At 36.6% G+C, this 16202-nt stretch overlaps 1 protein-coding gene across 1 annotated transcript in view; it reads left to right on the top strand.

Annotated features, from left to right (window-relative positions):
- The window catches only part of LOC128014048 (nitric oxide synthase, brain), a 41805-nt gene that overhangs the window by 11928 nt on the left and 13675 nt on the right, over nt 1–16202 (top strand). Inside the window, exons 5-17 of the mRNA XM_052597290.1 lie at nt 2760–2905; nt 3556–3718; nt 3876–3967; nt 5056–5197; nt 5546–5685; nt 7066–7240; nt 8062–8163; nt 9455–9649; nt 10041–10126; nt 11405–11549; nt 15077–15181; nt 15445–15503; nt 15730–15846. Of these exons, the coding sequence (XP_052453250.1) occupies nt 2760–2905; nt 3556–3718; nt 3876–3967; nt 5056–5197; nt 5546–5685; nt 7066–7240; nt 8062–8163; nt 9455–9649; nt 10041–10126; nt 11405–11549; nt 15077–15181; nt 15445–15503; nt 15730–15846 (1667 nt within the window). The remainder of the gene's footprint in view (nt 1–2759; nt 2906–3555; nt 3719–3875; nt 3968–5055; nt 5198–5545; nt 5686–7065; nt 7241–8061; nt 8164–9454; nt 9650–10040; nt 10127–11404; nt 11550–15076; nt 15182–15444; nt 15504–15729; nt 15847–16202) is intronic.

Genomic DNA, 16202 nt, shown 5'->3' on the forward strand with positions numbered 1-16202 from the left:
TCAGTCTCTGTAACCAAAAAAAGCAACTTAATACATTTTTCTGTCATTGAAATCATCATTTCACTGCTTATTCAGGTGTTACAAAAATAATATGATAACAAGAAAGAAAAAAAATCAGGAATGGCTCCGTGTCAAAGGTTCATGCTGCGTTCATGTTGTTTCGAAATTACCGTAATTACAAAATAACAACTCTGAGATTCCAGTCCTGTTCACAAACACAAAAATTAGTTGTTTCTATAGCAACACTTGTAATGCCAAAATGAATCCAAGTGCAGCTTTGATGGTAATGACCGAAAAATACTACCTTAATTCACTTCTTGCAAATAGCCAGGCCATAAAATGTCATATCAAATAGAGGTCGCCTACAAAGTAGCTTTAGTTTTTGCCATCTTGGTGGTTTTTACATTTTCGCAACAGTTTAATGGCAGAAATATGAGCCATTTTACATGCCAAAACCTCAAAATTATGGTCATTTTGATATGATGCAGAACTAGAGCTGACTTTTGCTTGAAATATTTACTTAAAATGTAGCTGCTTGTATAAATCCATATGTCATAAATGAGCTGAGGTTTAAAAGTAGCCTTCGTATCTCGCTGTAGACACAAGTCTGTATGACAACATATTTGCCAAACTCTCAACATCTCTCTAAATCTGAATCATCCTTCCAAGAGGGGGTAATGAACTTCAGTGCACTTTCATGAGAGGCTGGCTTTGCATGCTAATTGATGCTAATTACAGATGGTATTATTTATAATATATCACATTCTGAAGGATTTTTGGGTTGCATCTCCAACTCTACAGAATGTGACAGCTGCAAGTCTGCATTCACAGTCCCTAATGGTGGGTGAATGTGAAGAATCTAATGAACGTCTTCATTTTATTTTTAACATGATTCTTGTGCTGAGCACCATTAGTATAAATGCTCGTTTGGGTGGTTAAAGTCACACAGGTGTCTCTGTACATGCTACAGATGGGATACATGGGTAAGTTATACTGCGCTGCAGCAAGTAATGATGTGGAAACAGAAGGTTTGAAGATGATGTCCAATCTATTCATAATAGAAGATTCAGAAATATCAATAGCAATTAACAATAGAAAAGAAAGTGTTATTTTTTATTTTGGTTCTGTATTTCAGTAATATTAAGAATAGATCTTATAGTATATAAATGTAAATCTAAACTGTAAAAAATTTTGGAGTATGCAGTATTTTACAAGAACAAACTATTTCATAAACTATTTTAGTTTTTTATCTACTTTAAAAAGGATAAAAAAATAAAGGAAATTGTGATGTTTTGTTTCACAGTTTAGATTTTTTCCAATTAGATAAATCATATACATATACGTATATATATGTATATGTATGTCAGTGGCCCTTGGCTTGGTATTATTGGCGGGATTCGGCCCTTGGCGATAACTAATTGAGGAACCCTGCTTTATGCTATGCAATTTTTTGTTAGATACTATACCATGTATTTTGATGCATGTTTTGATTTAACTGCTACTTTATTTTGTGTATGACATGAACTCATAAGTACAAGTATGCGGTTGTAACAAAGATGGCCAATTAATGAACTCTTTCCTTCAAGGGACTTGTTATTTTTGGCTAGGCTACTCTGAAACGGTTGAAGGTTATGGGTCAGTCATGGTTTAAATGCTTCACCAGACTGAAAGGGCATTTTGGGATACTAAAACGAGTCAGTCCTTAATTAAACAGCAGTGTTGTTTTTTTTAGCTCTGTCTTTGCCATTCCACCCCTAATCCAGAGAACATATTAGCAGCTACAGAAAGTGACAGTGCACTTCAAATCAAATTTTATAGTGGCCATACGAGTAATTTCCTCAAGGCGATGAGCGACTTCCGTTTGTCTCTTTGCTGCTTCTTATGAGCTCTGATTAAGCCTGCCATATACCCAGCCATTGGATGTTTTCAACACCATTAGTTTTCAAGGAATATGATCATGAAATGCATATACACAAAAAAATTCTGAGGCTCTGTGTGTTGGTTTCACAGGCCTGCAATAAGATTAGTATGATAAACAACACTCCCAACCTAAAAGTGTCTTATTCCATGACCGTTAGGGTTTGCACCATGTGAGCGTCACATTTAATTTTTCATTTTAGGTTGCAATGTTACAATATCGATTTAATAAAGACTTATTTTCACACGTGATGTTGTGACATCAATGCACATTTACCAAAGTGGATCTTTTCCAGTCATCTTTTTCCCAAGCAGGGTTTTTTTATTTTTTATTTTTAGGGGACATAATACACAAAAAGTCTCTATTTGAATGGGGAACAATAAACATCTCCAGATGAAATAAATTTCCTAAATATTGCATAAATCTTTGCTTAAATCTCACTAAAATGAATGAAGTTCTGTGTCTGGATTAACTTTTTTTCTTTTACTTTTGAATGTAGGCTTTTATAGAAACAAGCTAAAATAGTTAGAAAAAAGCACTAAAGTCTGTTTAGATGTAAATTTGCTGCCCCTGAAATTTCATGACATTTTATAATTATGGTGGTGATTAAAGGAAGTACTCTGTGTGCTCACCCAGACCTCACTTTATTTTCTGTATAGACCTCCAGTTCTGTTACACAGAAGAAATGCTGTCTCAACTTGTGCCTGCTGATGCAGTTACACTCCCAGAGACACAATATGTGTGAGACTGGCACAATGCTATCTGTAGCACATTTCCGTGAGTGATGTAGCATGTTTGGATTTGCACTCTCAGTATTGTGCTAGTTGCTTTTCGTTTGCAGGTGCCGATCTGCACTGAGAGTGTTTGTATAGGCTCTGTTATGGTGCCAAACCAGCAGAGTCGCAAACCAGATGAAGTCCGAAGAAAAGAGGAACTGCTTCCGCTTGCAACAGATTTCATTGACCAGTACTACACATCAATCAAAAGGCAGGACAAAAACTTAAATCTAATGCACACTGTACCATATAAAAAAATTGTCATCACTGCAAAAAAAAATTATATATATATATATATATATATATATATATATATATATATATATATATATATATATATATATATATATATATATAATATACACACAGTATAATAGATCAGAATAAAACTATATTTTTTAGTTAGATTTTTTTTGAACTACTGTCAGATTTTTTTAGATTCAAAATAATAAATGTTTTAATAATAAAATATTATATATATATATATATATATTTAGGAGAATATATTTTAAGTTTATTGCTCTTCTTACACCATTGCCATTTTTTCTTAAACCTAGATTTTTGCTTTAAAACTACCCATTCGAGTAAGGGAAGTAAACATAATTTAATATGCAATATATTCTCCCAAAAAAAAAAAAAAAAACTCTAATTTATGCATTTATTTTTTTCCAAGACAAAAAAAAAAAAAAAAAAAAATATATATATATATATATATATATATATATATTATATATATATATATGTATATGTATATATGTATATGGATATATGTATGTATGTTGCAGTACATAACTTCCCCTTGTAATTGTAATCATTTTTCTCTAAATGTGCCTTTTATATGTTTGGATTCTGTCTGAACAGATGCGGCTCAAAGACCCATGTTGACCGGCTAGAAGAGGTTAAAAAAGAAATAGAAACTTCTGGAACATATCAACTGAAGGACACAGAGCTGATCTACGGGGCCAAACATGCATGGAGAAATGCAGCTCGCTGTGTGGGACGGATTCAGTGGTCCAAACTACAGGTACTGTTTTTTTTTTTTTCTCTCTTCCAAAAAGCATTCCTTCATCGAACCATTCCCTTAATCTTTTCAAGAGGTACCACAATGTGGTGCCTATTGAAATGCATTGATAAAGAAAAAAAGAGAATGTTTCTTAAAAAGTGCATTTCTCTCCTTTGAGGTGTTCGATGCTCGAGACTGCACAACCGCTCATGGAATGTTTAATTACATCTGTAACCACATCAAATATGCCACCAACAAAGGAAACCTCAGGTTAGTGAGGCCTAACTCCTCTCTCTTCCTGTCTTTCTCTGCGTCTCCTTTTCCCTGTGACTTGCCTTCTTCCCTGTCAAAATGAGTGTTCCCATTCTCTCTTTGTCACCTTGTTCCACAGCCCTCAGTACAGCACCTGCCAAAGCATTGCTGAGCGCTGGCACCGCTGCCATGTCACAAAGCTAATCATACACGACACTTACTGTCTGTTCTGTTTAATTAGCGTCAGTCTAACAAAATGATTAGAGCCCGAGAGAGTGAGAGGGGGTGAGGAAAGGGAAAATTAAAACAAGAAGAGAGGAAACGCTTTAATACACCCAAAAGCCCCAGCGCTAGCTGCTTACATCATCAGGAGCTGCCAGAATAAACGTCAGAGGTCTCCTACACTCCTTTTCTGCACATAAACAAATCAAGGCAATCAGAAAAGCTCCTCAGCGCTTTTTCAAACAGGCTGGTGACCCAAATTTCATCCAGAGTTGTATTTCGAGAGTGACAGGACTTGTTATTTAGATTAGTTGGACTGACAATTTGCGCTCTTAGCTGTTGAACGTCAATGTGATGTATTTCAGCAATGAAGCATGATTGTTTGCTTATGGAGCAGATGGGGAAGTTTTATTTCAAAAGTGCAATAAATGACAAAAACTGTACTATGAAATTACCAATATTAGGATTAATGCTGAATAATAAACATTACTCTGCTTTAAAGAAAAAATAAGTTCTTTCATATCTATATTGCACTATTTATTAGCATAACGTGTTATATATCAATGGCCACATTTTACTGAACAAACAATTCTGACCAACCATGCAAAAAAACTTAATTATATATATTTTCCAGAAGTGAATTACTGTACATTCCATCTAATTGCACGTCTCTTTAAGTTAAATATATAAGTTAATACAACTTTCTCATCAAAACTGTACATGCACATACAGTAAATACAATATATATTATATAGCAAATCTTGGCTGTGGGATTGTCACACAATCTTGATTTCATTGAGTCTGTAACACTGCCTGTATTGGAGGATTTGAAGTATAAATCCACCAGAGGGATCTCAGCATTGCCCCTTGTCTCTGATGTCCAGATCGGCTATTACCATCTTCCCCCAGAGGACAGACGGGAAGCATGACTTCCGGGTGTGGAACAGCCAGTTGATCCGGTACGCAGGCTACAAGCAGCCTGATGGATCAATCCTCGGAGATCCAGCTTCAGTGGAGCTTACAGAGGTCAGATTGCAAAAGCTTCAGGGTCACAGGCATGAAAAAAACCTCCTACTGACATATTGTTACAAGTACACACAAGAATAAAGAGTCAAACTGATTGATTAAAGACATCTTTTGTGACATCATGGACATTTCTTGTTATCGTTGATGTTTAATTTAACATTGTTAATTGTGTTTGAGTTGTTTTAGGGCAATGCAAAAGTTTAACCTGGTGTCTGTGTTTTGGAACATGGTAGCTGGTTTCTAGCTGAGCTAAAGAAGTTATCAGCAGGTCCATGATGGTCATTAGCCTTGTGACAAACCAACATATCCCCCAAAAAAACATCTGTTATGTTTGTTTTTGACTTGTAGATCTGTATTCAGCAAGGATGGAAAGCACCAAAAAGCCGTTTTGACGTTTTGCCCCTTCTTCTTCAAGCCAATGGGAACGATCCAGAGCTTTTTGAGATCCCTGGTGATCTTGTACTTGAGGTTCCCATCATACATCCGAAGTAAGAAGAACCAAACATATTGTAGAGTTTTATTGGGGTTCAGACTATTTGATGCTCGTCAAACTTGTGTAGAAACGCTGCAGAATCACATCAGTGCTTAAAACATTTTGCACCTCAAATGTTCATCCACCCAGATTCTGATAATAGTCTGCGTCATACAGTACACACCGGAGGGAAATCTCATATCAGAGGCTGAAATGTGCAGAGCTTCAGGATGCATAGCAACAGAGAACTCAAGCTGAGAGCTTGCCTCTTATGCACGTACATTCAGGAACGTGGGCTAATTTGGCTTAAATCTTGCCCTTTTTCCAGATCCTGCCTCAGTTTGCTTGTTTAATGCTGTCTGTTTGACACTGATGTGTCTCAGATTATCAGATATTTGTGTCCTGAGTCAAAGGTTTTACAGATAAAGTTAAACTTCTAATCAAAGGGGAGAAGTGGACAAATGCGATCAAATTAAATGAAATTAGTAAATGACATCAACAAAATAATTTTCAGCTCTGTTCTTGCAACTGGGTAAAGTAAAACAGAACACTTTGTTCAAACACCGCCCATGTGCAAAAAATATAAAAAAATGAAGCATGGTGATCCAATCCGTTTACCTTTCTGGACTTAGACAGTATACCGTACACACAGTTTCAATGGAAGGGACTCAGAGCTAAATCTAAAATATCTTAAACTGTGTTCCGAAGATGAACGGAGGTATCACGGGTTTGGAACGACATGAGGGTGAGTTATTAATGACATAATATAGATTTTTGGGTGAACTAACCCGTTAACCATTCTGAGGAAATGGCATCTCATTGCAATTCATAACTATAATACATGTAACTTTTGCCTGAATTGACATAATGCCCATTATTGAAAGTTTGCCTCAAATTGCTAAAAGAAATGACTAGCCAAATAAACATATGCAAATAGAGGAGATGCATTTAAATATTTCTTTGGGGGGAAAATGCTGGTATTATGTTGCGACAATAATGGGCACCACATTTAGTGCAATAATTGTGTGAAAACTTCTGCATGGTTCAGCCATTCCACCAGAGTACTTATGTTTACAGCATTGATAACAGAGACCGGCGGATCTGGTCTCTTAGCGCAACACCTGAGAAACCTGCAGGGGCTGGTTTAGAGATAATGACGGTTTTGGCGATGCTCACTATGTGCACATTTACTTACAGAGAAATTATGATGGAAACTGTAAACGGAATACTCTAAAAGCTTAATGGTGTACATCTGCATATGCCAAGATATTCTACGGACTACATTATGTTATGCAAATAAACTTCAAGAACCTTTCACTGAAAAACATCTGTGCATGCAACTTTTCTCCATGCGCTGGGTTCAGTATTGACCGTCCTGCTGTCTGTGTCTGTCAAGGTTCGGATGGTTTAAGGAGCTGAATCTAAAGTGGTACGGCCTTCCTGCGGTGTCTAGCATGCTGTTAGAGATCGGAGGACTGGAATTCACCGCCTGCCCCTTCAGCGGCTGGTACATGGGCACCGAGATCGGTGTCAGAGACTTCTGCGACAGCTCTCGATACAACATACTTGAGGTACCATACCAGAAAGTCATAAATCACCCCCGTGCCATTGAGAATATCTCATGTTACTTTTTACACTGCATTACACAGTTTGAAACCAGACTGTATTACATTTGATCATTATAAATGTCATGCATATGCATTAGACACTGTACCCCAACAGGAAATTAGGAAAGACACGTTTGTTTAATGAGCCATTGCAATGGATTAAGTTGATTTTACGGTATATTATGCATTGTTTATCCTGTTTTGAATTGCTCTCTTTAATTTATGCAGATTTTAATTCATAAACATGCTGCTTTTAATCATCATTATGGTTTTTATGCTCATTCAGTATTACAATCTCTCCTCCACATTTCCTTTGTACTCTGAAATAAATTAACTTACAGTTTTACCTTCTAAAAGACATTGAGCCACTAACAGCCCAGTTGGCCTATATGTACTCAGCTTTTTTTTTTTTACCACATATAAAACATATACTGAAATTTATCCTAATCTTCTATAAAATACAGAAAATCATCTATAAAGTGAAGTCATTCACCCACATTCAAGTTATTCTAAACCCTGATTTTCTATCTGCAAAACTAATTTAAAAAACATTTAAGAATCAGCCGTCAGGTCGAAAGGTTTTTAAGATGGTGAGAAACACATTCATGTCAGGTGTCCACTCTAAACTTTGACTAGAAGTGTATTTTTAGATAGTCTTGTCGGTCGTTCCACATCTCTACAGAGGCAGATCACAAGTGGCAGTTCTATTAACCTTGGTGCAGATCCAGAGAGAATACAGTATGAATAGTCTCTCTGTACAGTATGATTAATTCCCTTCATTTCAGGAAGTAGCTACAATGATGGGGCTGGACACGAGGAAGACTTCATCCCTGTGGAAGGACCAGGCACTGGTGGAGATAAACATCGCAGTCCTGTATAGTTTCCAGGTAGAGGGAGCACACAAAGTCAGAATCATATTCCAAATCATAAAATACAGCCCATTTTACTACCATTTAGCATTTTAAACAATGAGGCTTTATATTAATGCAAATTAAGTCTGAAACTTGAACTGTTAAAATTGTGTGGAGGTAGTAACACAAAATAAGCAATTAAATAATTAATTGAATATAAATGATCAAATAAACACACACATACATAAAACTGTAATATTTACAGTAATATAATATTGTGAAAATAAGTAAAATTTACATGCAGTGCCATAAATACACAATATAATTTATTTTACTACATTAAAAAAAAATAATCAAGCTAATAATAATAATTAGACATTGAGATGTGCCGATTTTTCCTATAAATAATGTCACAACACCAAAAAGAAGCCTCTATAAAATAGGCAATATATACAATTGGCTTTATATAAAAATAGACTTTATACAAAATATATATATATTTTATTTTGATTTTGTTGTCAAACACAACCTAGACATGTTTTTGACAGGCTTTGTGAGGTTCACCCACATGTAATCTTTCACTCTTTGTCTTATTTTCAGTCACGTTTTTTTTCTTCACATTTTTGCCAGTATCTCATTCTTATTTCCAGTTCATCTCTTTACATAGCTTCTCACAGCGCCTAAAAGCAAATCCCTGCATTCACATTCATGAAGCATTCATAAAGACCCATCCAAGCAAATAAAACATAAACCGGCTTTCACAAATCAAAAGCCTGAATCGCTTCTGTTCTATTTATTAGAGTTAAGCACCTAGGACATTTAACAGAAAGCCCCTGTGACTGAAGAAACATTTTTATTGATATTTATTGCACACCGCCTGCAGTTTGTTTACCCACAAGACCTTACTTCTTGCTAAAAGGCTTTTACGGAACGGTTTCAACACTGATAAACTAATTAGATGTTATTAAGTAGCTGTGCTCCGTTTTCTTATCATTCATAATTGCGTATGGAGTCAAAACAATGGCAGATAACAATTAAATCTGCTTGGAAAACTAGATGTGCTGCAATGCAAGCCAATCTGAGGATTTAATTGCAGGTTGTATGGATTTACGTCTACATGCTGCAATAAGTATCCCAAGCTATCTTAGCTATGCTGTGTGCAGTCTTATCAAATGCATTTTAGATAGCTTGGACATTTATGGACGGTTCTTGACTAACTTTACCAGCTCGATCAGAAAGCCCATACTGGTCGATTAGCTTCATAAGCTGAATTTAATCTTAGTTTGTGTCTGATCTGGTCTCACACTTTCTGAATTTTCATTTGCAGATGTCAAAGGTAACCATAGTAGACCATCATTCAGCCACCGAGTCCTTCATGAAGCACATGGAGAATGAGTACAGAGTGAGGGGAGGCTGCCCGGGTGACTGGGTTTGGATAGTGCCACCCATGTCAAGCAGCATTACACCTGTTTTCCATCAGGAAATGCTCAACTATCGCCTCACACCTTCTTTTGAGTACCAGGTATGTCTTTGTCCAGTTTGCACTGCAGTAATTTCACGATTATGCTATATTTTCACTTATGAGTATAATCATAAATCTGCATTTTTGTGCCTAACGTATCCATGTTTACGACGCAGTTTAGCTTTGTTAATTTGCAAATAGCTAAAACTTCTTTTTGCAGACTTCTAATGGTGACCCAACAAATATTTTAATTCTTAAGCCAGACTTAAAATGCATGGATGTAATTGCGTTAGGTTTGGTGAACAAGGTGGCATCTATTATGATATATACTTCCGGGTTTAAGGAGTCTTTGCAGAATTCTATTACAACTTGATCACATTAACCCTGTAGTTCTCTTAATTAAAATATGTTCTGCTACATTTTCTCGCTCTCTCTTTCTTTCACCGTCCAGCCTGACCCGTGGAACACTCACGTGTGGAAAGGGGTGAATGGGACGCCCACAAAGAAAAGAGCGATTGGATTTAAGAAACTTGCCAAGTGAGTGGGTGATGAGCTTGAGACGTTTTTGCTGTTTGTTTTTGTCTTAAGCACAAGAGTACACACTGAGTTTAACCTGTATGGTGGCTGTCTGCAGCGCTCCACATCTTTGCCAGCCTTATGTTGTTATTATAACCCAGTGTCCAGGAACTTCAGCAGGCGGATGTGTTAATGGCTGTTTAAGAGTGCTTTCCACCATATATTCCTCATTATTATGCTAAGAATGGCGTGAGTCTAATTCACTTAATCACACTCGGGTGTAATCAGGTTTCTTTCAGTGTCCCTTCAGCGTTCAGCCTCTGAGCTATTATAGTAATTGCCCGCAGGATATACTGTAAGTAGCTACGTTTATGTGATTGTGGTCTCGGAAATGAGGGGAAGTGTCTGTCAGTGTGTTAAACTCTCGTTGAGAGATGGTGGAAGAGATCATTTTTAGGAACTCTGATGCACGTTGTCATAACTGATGAGGATTTTAAGTCAAGTTGCCTTTATTCATATAGCTCATTGTACAATATTGATTGTTTCAAAGCAGTTTCACAGTAATAAACATTTTTTTTTTATCAAATAAAAGTCATAAAAACACTTAAATACCTGCAGATAGCAGATTGTATCTCCTTTGTTTAAATGAGGAGCTGGAAGGGAGTGCATTTCAAAATAAGAGTCCTGTGTATTAAATTAAAATGAAAGTCCTGCATTATGCATATTTTTAGCTTGTTTTTATGGGAATTTTAAACACACAATGAATTGTATTAATTTATTTGAATTTATTGAAATGCAAATTTATTAGATTTTTCTCTGGGCTGCCATCACAGGAAGGAAAGATTAAGCATTGAGGATATAGATTTTTCTAGTAACGGCACAATAATATGTAAACTTTTTTTTACACTATTATGTCAACAAAATCTAATATTGCTTGGCTTCTAATTCATATGTATTGATATGTTAATACATAAACCGATTTTAGTACATATGTGTATATTTTGACCTTGCAGTTTCCATGTTTTTCAGCTGAATGTGTGCCTGTTATATAAAGTATAAAGTATTCTAAAATGCATGAATTTTGAGATTTTTTAAAATTAATTTTATTTGTCCAGGTCTTAAAAAGCCTTAAATTGGAGTTTGAAAACCCTGTAGCGTCATTATTCAGCTCAAATCAGTTCACTGTTGATTCAGTTCTGTTCAATAACTGTGTAAAGTTCATTGATTTAGTGCAGCAATTAATCTTTACTGACATATCCATGTCTGACATGTTTGTGTGTGACGCTTTGTTTGTTGCAGGGCTGTGAAATTCTCCGCCAAACTCATGGGTCAGGCCATGGCCAAGAGGGTCAAAGCAACCATCTTGTTCGCCACAGAAACTGGGAAATCACAGGACTATGCAAAAACACTCTGTGAGATTTTCAAGCATGCATTTGATGCCAAGGTAAGAACGGCAGGCTTACAGAACCACGTATAATAGATTGACATCTGTGTGTGATTCTTAAAACCCTTCCCATCTCCCATTCATCCCGAATGAATGCCTCCAGTGGATTTGCATGTAAACATTGATGTAAACAAAATGACAAAGAAAACTGACGTGAGACACGTGTGTGCCCTTGGTTTCATGACCAAAATCTTTCAATTCAGGGCTACAGATTGCAGAGCGAGAAATCTATTTTCACACAAAAGCGTGTTATGCGATGGCTTACACATATGCATCTTTTGCCACCGTATCTTTTGCTCCAATACCATCGGCATGCCAAGAATCAACTCACCCAGGCATTGAGCTGTAGGTTAAGATAAGATCCCATTACACTCAAAGCTAAGTTACATATAAAATGAGTATTGAGTGGATCATGTATTTAGCCTTGGGATAGCAGTTAAATGCAAAGTTATTTTTAGAATCTAGCAGAATATTCAATCTTGTTCATGTGCGCTTGTTATTACGTGATTTACATGCAGATGGCGCAGATATACTGCTTCTCTCTCCTCATGTCCTGAAGGCATTTGCCCTGCCACATGCAGCGATGCGTCTTTTCTGTTAATTGTATCATGGCGCATTAGCTGCTCATTAGGCACCGTTCGAACTGTTCATTATTTCTACACCCCTTTTGGCAGTACGTCAGGATCAAGAGATAACGTGCCTCCCATTCTTGATGCACATTGTGTGGTTTTCGCACTTGAAAATGTTGCCTAAAACCTCTCCAAACACTGATCTAATATCCAAACTTTTGCTCTAGGTTACAAATGACGGAAGAACCAATCCCATCAAAATGGTCATGTCTAGTGGATTAAGCTTTATTTATGTTTTCACAAACAGTATAAATAACTAGATTACATGCATGCTGGTGCAAAAGTGACTACTGTGATCCTTTGGGGTTTTAGGGGGTTGCTTACAGGCCCAAATCAAGAAAGTCCATCCACAAGTACTATATTCTGAGTTCTAGACAAAGCTTGGGCCCCTACTTCAGTTGAAATCAGTATCAGTTTAGTTGTCATAGCTCAAACATATGAGTCGTGTGTAATAGTTCTAGTTTGGGAAAGTGTAAATGAAAGCCTCAGCCTTAACTGGTGCTCTGGTAACACTTTAGTATAGGCAACACATTTCACTATTTATTGGTTTTCTGACAAACTCAAAATTTGCTGCTTATTAATAGTAAGTAAAGTAGTTAATTTTAGGTATAGGGTTGGATTAAGGCATCTAAAATATGGTCATGCAGAATAAGGCATTAAGACAAGGGGTGTCAAAATCAAGTCCTGGAGGGCCAGAGCCCTGCTGAGTTCAGTTCCAACCCTGTTCCACTTGATTAGTTGGATCAGGTGTATTTCATTAGGGTTTAATCTAAACTCTGCAGGGCTCTGGCCCTCCAGGAATTGAGTTTGATACCCCTGCATTAAGATTTGCTTTATAAGTGCTAATAAACAACCAAAATTCTAGTAATATGCATGCTAATAAGCAACTAGTTAATGGTGAGAATTGGTACTTAAAATAAAGTTTTACCAGTGCTCCTTAAGTAAATATAAATTTGGTCGTTCGTTTGGTCATATAGTCTCTGTCAGATGGAAACCAAACCCGCTATTCTTTGGGAAATTAGAAAAACTACCCTGTATTTTTTTTAAATAATTAACAATGCACTCAAAGTTGGTATTATGACTTTTCATATGGTCAGACACTTGCATGTGTCTTTTTATATTATCTTTCTACAAAAGTTCAAATAGAGTAATAAGGATTTTATTGAGTTTCAGATGTATGTGTTTTGTCCGTCATTAGAAGGGCCACATCCAAGGCCATAAATGCACTGAATTGTTTTCATCAGCTTGTAAAAGCAGACAATAAAGTTGAACCTAATCTAATCTTTTGTAGTCATGTGGGTGCTGAGTTTTTCCTGTTGCTGGATACATTTGGCCAAAATCTCGTTATAAAATATGTAGTATGCAAAGACTATAAGACTATAAGACTAAAACAATCCTCAAATACATAAAACCTTTATAGACATATTTTTAATAAAAATTCAAACAACCAGTTCTTTAGTTACCCTCGCATCATAAGCAGGAAGATACTATTTCCCTCAAAAGTCTTATTATATGTTTTTTAATAATGGTGCAGTGACATTCTTTGACTCACCCCACTTTATTGTCTATAATAAACAAATTGCATAAAACACCAGAATAGAACTAATGCAACTCTTTCGATGGATGAGGTTGGGACATAGGATCTAATATTATGGACAAGATATAGGAGCACAAGTGAGTTGTGTAATATGTACAATGCTATATTCAGTGTTGTGGGTAACGCGTTACAAAGTAACGCGTTAGAGTACTCTAATTACTTTTTTCCTGAAATTTGTAACTTAACGCGTTAGTTTCGTGCGTAAGTAATCAGTAACTTCGTTATTTTTTTAAAAAAGTAGTCCGTTATTTTAAGGAAAGGAAAATCCCGACTGCAGCCTGCTACTGTGCCACCTGCGGATGTATCAGCGGAGCCGAAGCTCTGTGATCGTAAAGTCAATGGCTGTGATACGTCTGTGCCCTGCGCCTGACCCTGTGTGTGTGTGCGTGTGGGTTTTTTTTTTTTTCGAACTCCCGGCAAGATCGCAGAGAGGACAGCGTTTGGTTTATGGAAGTACGCACATTATTTTCAATTTGTCAACGAAAAAGAAATCGACTGTCGGACAAACGTTTCGAAAATCTGCTTCTGCTACGTTTTAATCACTACTTTGAAGAGTAAATGTAAGAGGACTGTGTTACAGCGAATTTAGGCTTGTGACTGTGAGTGACACTTTAATAATAATTAGTTCGGCTATTAAGCGATTTGTCATTTGCCTGTGTGGCAGTGAAGGATTTAATTCGGTTTGTTATCATTTTTGTTTGACAGGAAGCTGTTAATTTCTGTTAGATCATTGGCTGGCTGGTTGTTCATCATTTCTAAATGGATTTAAATCTGCAAGCCTGTTTAAGGTTGTGTTTACAAGTAAGCATAATTGTACTTTGATAACTGCATTATGTAAAGTTAAAGAAAAATCAGGAGTTATCTTGTGGTGCTCATAATATACAGTAGCCTAGGCTACCCGGGCTGGGTAACGTTAGGTGCGAATTTTGATTAATAATATGTTCTGTGATAATAAATAAATAAAACGCCATGTGGAATAGCCGATTGCTGACTGTCTTTCCTGTTATTGTTATCCTGCAGTGTTAATTTAGTCGGATGACTGACGTTATTCATTGTCGGGAGTCACGACTTCTAGGTGCATTTAAAGGGGCCGGGGGATGTGTCTGTCGTGTGTCATGTGTGAGCCGCTGCAAACGGCTTTTAATTTTTGGTAACGCATGAGTACTCTAACGCGTTACTTTTATGAATAGGTAACGCTGTATCATAACTAATTACTTTTAATTGATGGTAACGTTGTAACTTAACTAACTACTTTCCAAAGTAACTATACCCAACACTGGCTATATTATTTGTTCCTGCAGGTGATGTCCATGGATGAATATGACACGGTCGACTTGGAACACGAGACCCTTGTATTAGCGGTGACAAGTACGTTTGGCAATGGGGACCCTCCTGAAAATGGAGAGGTGAGTTAAGATAGAAGTTTGCTTTAACGCGCTAGTGTTTCAATGAACACATCAATCATTTTTTGTTTTGAATCAAACTGTCAACACTTCACAACACAAGAGAATTTTCTCATCATGATGATAAAGTACTTCACACACATACTGTACATTGGAGAACCTGCATTATGCTGGATGGTCCTGGCTGAATTTGTGATTGAGAACATGCGTGGGAAGGGCCAGTAACTTCTCTCCTGTTTTTCTTTTTCCCATTTTCCGTGCGGCAGAAATTTGGTGCGGCGCTGATGGAGATGAGACATCCCACCACCAGCGTTGAGGACAGAAAGTGAGTGCGTGTGCGCGAGTGGAGATGCAAGCGAGTCATTTCTTTTCGTCCTCCCACCCATCTGCTTTCCCATAATTAATTTTTTTCTGTGTTTCAGTTCACACACCTACAGAGTCTAACATATATGCAACAGGCACACACATTAACACACAACAAGCATTTCTATATTCTGGAACCATTCACATAAATGTACACAAAGAAACCTCTCTCTCTTTCTGTCTCTCAGGACGTACAAGGTGCGTTTTAACAGCGTCTCTTCATATTCTGATACCCGCAAATCCTCCAGTGATGAACCTGAATCCAAAGCCAACTTTGAGAGCACTGGACCACTTGCTAACGTGAGGTACTGTGCTGCCTTTATTTGGAATAAATATGAAACTTTAAAAAAAAAAACATGTCTGGGTTATTCCATCTAAAAATTTTAATAAATAAACTTGGGACAAATTTTTCAATTTATCAATTATATTTATCAATATCATCCAATATCCATTTATCATAGATGCTTCAAAAGGTTTTTGCATTAAAAAAAGCACATTTCCTCCCAGATTCTTTTAAGATTAAATTAAGCACATTTCCTCCCAGATTCTCATCGGCAGTCTTACCCATATATATATGAAGAATGAATGAATGACTGGCCTGTAATCTTAATAACTGATTACAATGGCAGATAAGCAAATAAATAACATATAAATTACATTA

The sequence above is a fragment of the Carassius gibelio genome, chromosome A5 (assembly GCF_023724105.1).
Source record: "Carassius gibelio isolate Cgi1373 ecotype wild population from Czech Republic chromosome A5, carGib1.2-hapl.c, whole genome shotgun sequence".
Taxonomy (NCBI): domain Eukaryota; kingdom Metazoa; phylum Chordata; class Actinopteri; order Cypriniformes; family Cyprinidae; genus Carassius; species Carassius gibelio.